We start from the raw sequence: 5,000 nt of genomic DNA on the forward strand, positions 1-5,000 counted from the left end.
TAATGATGATAAATACAATCCACCTGTGTTAATCAAGTCTCCGTATAAATGCACCTGCACTGTGATAGTCTCAGAGGTCCGTTAAAAGCGCAGAGAGCATCATGAAGAACAAGGAACACACCAGACAGGTCCGAGATACTGTTGTGAAGAAGTTTAAAGCCGGATTTGGATACAAAAAGATTTCCCAAGCTTTAAACATCCCAAGGAGCACTGTGCAAGCGATAATATTGAAATGGAAGGAGTATCAGACCACTGCAAATCTACCAAGACCTGGCCGTCCCTCTAAACTTTCAGCTCATATAAGGAGAAGACTGATCCGAGATGCAGCCAAGAGGCCCATGATCACTCTGGATGAACTGCAGAGATCTATAGCTGAGGTGGGAGACTCTGTCCATAGGACAACAATCAGTCGTATATTGCACAAATCTTCCATAAAGAAGAGTGGCAAGAAGAAAGCCATTTCTTAAAGATATCCATAAAAAGTGTTGTTTAAAGTTTGCCACAAGCCACCTGGGAGACACACCAAACATGTGGAAGAAGGTGCTCTGGTCAGATGAAACCAAAATTGAACTTTTTGGCAACAATGCAAAACGTTATGTTTGGTGTAAAAGCAACACAGCTGAACACACCATCCCCACTGTCAAACATGGTGGTGGCAGCATCATGGTTTGGGCCTGCTTTTCTTCAGCTGGGACAGGGAAGATGGTTAAAATTGATGGGAAGATGGATGGAGCCAAATACAGGACCATTCTGGAAGAAGAACCTGATGGAGTCTGCAAAAGACCTGAGACTGGGACAGAGATTTGTCTTCCAACAAGACAATGATCCAAAACATAAAGCAAAATCTACAATGGAATGGTTCAAAAATAAACATATCCAGGTGTTAGAATGGCCAAGTCAAAGTCCAGACCTGAATCCAATCGAGAATCTGTGGAAAGAACTGAAAACTGCTGTTCACAAATGCTCTCCATCCAACCTCACTGAGCTCGAGCTGTTTTGCAAGGAGGAATGGGAAAAAATGTCAGTCTCTCGATGTGCAAAACTGATAGAGACATACCCCAAGCGACTTACAGCTGTAATCGCAGCAAAAGGTGGCGCTACAAAGTATTAACTTAAGGGGGCTGAATAATTTTGCACGCCCAATTTTTCAGTTTTTGATTTGTTAAAAAAGTTTGAAATATCCAATAAATGTCGTTCCACTTCATGACTGTGTCCCACTTGTTGTTGATTCTTCACAAAAAAATACAGTTTTATATCTTTATGTTTGAAGCCTGAAATGTGGCAAAAGGTCGCAAAGTTCAAGGGGGCCGAATACTTTCGCAAGGCACTGTATATACATAATATGACATGTGTAATGTCTTTATTGTTTTGAAACTTCTGTATGTGTAATGTTTACTGTTCATTTTTATTGTTTATTTCACTTTTGTATATTATCTACCTCACTTGCTTTGGCAATGTTAACACATGTTTCCCATGCCAATAAAGCCCCTTGAATTGAATTGAATTGAATTGAGAGAGAGAGAGAGACTTAGAGAGGCAGACAGATAGAGACAGAGCAACAGAGAGAGAGAGAGAGAGAGAGAGAGAGAGCGAGAGAGAGAGAGAGAGAGAGAGATCATACTATAGTGTCCCATGTTTAATGAACAATGCCCTAACCCTGGCAGAGCTACAATACCCCACTGGAGAGTAGAACAAGACAAAGAAGGATGGGACAATTAATTAGTGTGATAGTCTAGTCTAGAAGTAGTCCTGAAGGGCCAATGAGAGAGTAGATACAACACAATGAACACACTGGAATTCCAAGGCTCTTCTCCATGACATCATGTGTGCCTGTGTGCCTGTGTGCCTGTGTGTGTGTGTGTGTGTGTGTGTGTGTGTGTGTGTGTGTGTGTGTGTGTGTGTGTGTGTGTGTGTGTGTGTGTGTGTGTGTGTGTGTGTCTGTGTGTGTCTGTGTGTGTGTGTGTGTGTGTGTGTCATATGACTTGTACTCACCCCCGGTAGCGTCTTCTGCTCATGCAAAGCACTCTGGGCCTTCAGCGCTGACTCCCTCGCACAGTATGTCAGGAATGCACATCCTGAGAGAGAGGAGGGGGGGGGGGGTTTGAGGGAGGGAGGGAGGGAGGGAAGGAAGGAAGGAAGGAAGGAAGGAAGGAAGGAAGGAAGGAAGGAAGGAAGGAAGGAAGGAAGGAAGGAAGGAAGGAAGGAAGGAAGGAAGGAAGGAAGGAAGGAAGGTAACAAGAGGGAGGAGAGAAAGATGATGAGATACTTGATGATGCCTTCTTAGTTTGTTAGATATGTGAGAATATAAAAACAAAGAAGTCCATATGCATAACCTCCCAGTCATTTATTGGGTAATAAAACACCAAGGTTTTGGCATCACTGTGCCTTCTTCAGGGTGAGATTCTACATATGCTTCAGATATGTGGGAATAACATCACTATTCTGGATGGAGCCTCCTGGGCAGACGGACAGAACACACAGGTTCATGCAGACAGAACACACACACTGAACAGTCAATCTGCTTCTATTTATCTCTACCTCCTACCCTCTTCCTTTCCCTGTTTCTCATTTTCAAGTCCATAATGTAAAAAGCGACTGGTTTTCTACAAGCCCCATGAACACAGTTAACCTACAGCTGACGAGGACATAACACGGCACAGCGCGGCTCAGAACAGCACAGCTCAGAACAACATCCTTAATACCAAATAAAACTCCCATTCACTCTATTCATCTAACTCACTACTACAGGACCACTCACACTCATTCCCATACCTCCCTCTCTCTCTCTCTCTCTCTCTCTCTCTCTCTCTCTCTCTCTCTCTCTCATGTACCTGTGTGTAGGTAGAGCGGCTGGCCAATGTTGTTCCTACAGCTGTCACAAACCTGTCACCACCACTAAGACAACAGGCAGCAAGTTAACCAGGGCTGTTCTCAGAGTTGTTATACACACAGCAGAGCAACATGCTAGCTCAGAATGCTTACAGAACCATCAGCCCTGTCCAGCATGACTCAACAACATACACACAGAGACACACACAAACACACACACATAATGACACACACAGACACAAACATAATAACACACACAGACACACACACATAATGACACACACAGACACACACACATAATGACACACACAGACACACACACATAATAACACACACAGACACACACACATAATAACACACACACACACACACACATAATAACACACACAGACACACACAGAAACATACACACACAGAGACACACACATAATGACACACACAGACACACAAAGAAACACACATAATGACACACACAGACACACAGAGAAACACATAATGACACACACAGAGACACAGAGACACACACATAATGACACACATAGACACACACATAATGACACACACAGAAACATACACACACAGAGAAACACACGTAATGACACACACAGAGACACAGAGACACACACATAATGACACACACAGAAACATACACACACAGAGAAACACACGTAATGACACACACAGAGACACAGAGACACACACATAATGACACACACAGAAACATACACACACAGAGAAACACACGTAATGACACACACAGAGACACAGAGACACACACATAATGACACACACAGAAACATACACACACAGAGACACACACATAATGACACACACAGACACACAGAGAAACATACATAATGACACACAGAGACACACACATAATGACACACAGACACACAGATAAACACACATAATGACACACACACAGACACACAGAGAAACACACATAATGACACACACAGAGACACACACATAATGACACACACAGACACACAGAGAAACACACATAATGACACACACAGAGACACACACATAATGACACACAGAGACACACAGAGAAACACACATAATGACACACACAGAAACATACACACACAGAGAAACACACGTAATGACACACACAGAGACACAGAGACACACACATAATGACACACACAGAAACATACACACACAGAGACACACACATAATGACACACAGACACACAGAGAAACACACATAATGACACACACACAGACACACAGAGAAACACATAATGACACACACAGAGACACACACATAATGACACACACAGACACACAGAGAAACACACATGATGACACACACAGAGACACACACATAATGACACACAGAGACACACAGAGAAACACACATAATGACACACACAGAAACATACACACACAGAGACACACACATAATGACACACACAGACACACAGAGAAACATACATAATGACACACAGAGACACACACATAATGACACACAGACACACAGATAAACACACATAATGACACACACACAGACACACAGAGAAACACACATAATGACACACACAGAGACACACACATAATGACACACACAGACACACAGGGAAACACACATAATGACACACACAGAGACACACACATGATGACACACAGAGACACACAGAGAAACACACATAATGACACACACAGAAACATACACACACAGAGAAACACACGTAATGACACACACAGAGACACAGAGACACACACATAATGACACACACAGAAACATACACACACAGAGACACACACATAATGACACACAGACACACAGAGAAACACACATAATGACACACACACAGACACACAGAGAAACACATAATGACACACACAGAGAAACACACATAATGACACACACAGACACACAGAGAAACACACATGATGACACACACAGAGACACACACATAATGACACACACAGACACACAGAGAAACACACATGATGACACACACAGAGACACACACATAATGACACACAGAGACACACACAGACACACACAGACATACTGTAGAGACGAACACAGATACCGACAAAGAGACACACACACTTATAACAACAGCAGGATTAGAAAACCTCTACAAAGCGCACACACACATTTAATAGAAATTAACTGACCCCCCCTTCAAACACACACACTTAATAGAAAT

At 42.8% G+C, this 5,000-nt stretch overlaps 1 protein-coding gene across 4 annotated transcripts in view; it reads right to left on the reverse strand.

The window, feature by feature from the left end:
• Window positions 1-5,000, reverse strand: part of LOC110508553 (CUGBP Elav-like family member 3) — a 70,976-nt gene that overhangs the window by 58,894 nt on the left and 7,082 nt on the right. For 3 of the 4 annotated variants that reach the window (XR_005040485.1, XM_036968106.1, XM_036968098.1), the window contains exon 4: window positions 1,993-2,075. Coding sequence is in view for 2 of the 4 variants with exons in the window: in XM_036968106.1 (XP_036824001.1) it covers window positions 1,993-2,075 (83 nt within the window). In the remaining 2 variants the exon portion in view is untranslated. Of the gene's footprint in view, window positions 1-1,992; window positions 2,076-2,831; window positions 3,073-5,000 lie in introns of those variants that run through there. The other variant, XM_036968109.1, reaches the window with a different exon arrangement.

The sequence above is a fragment of the Oncorhynchus mykiss genome, chromosome 3 (genome assembly GCF_013265735.2).
Source record: "Oncorhynchus mykiss isolate Arlee chromosome 3, USDA_OmykA_1.1, whole genome shotgun sequence".
Classification (NCBI taxonomy): Eukaryota; Metazoa; Chordata; class Actinopteri; order Salmoniformes; family Salmonidae; genus Oncorhynchus; species Oncorhynchus mykiss.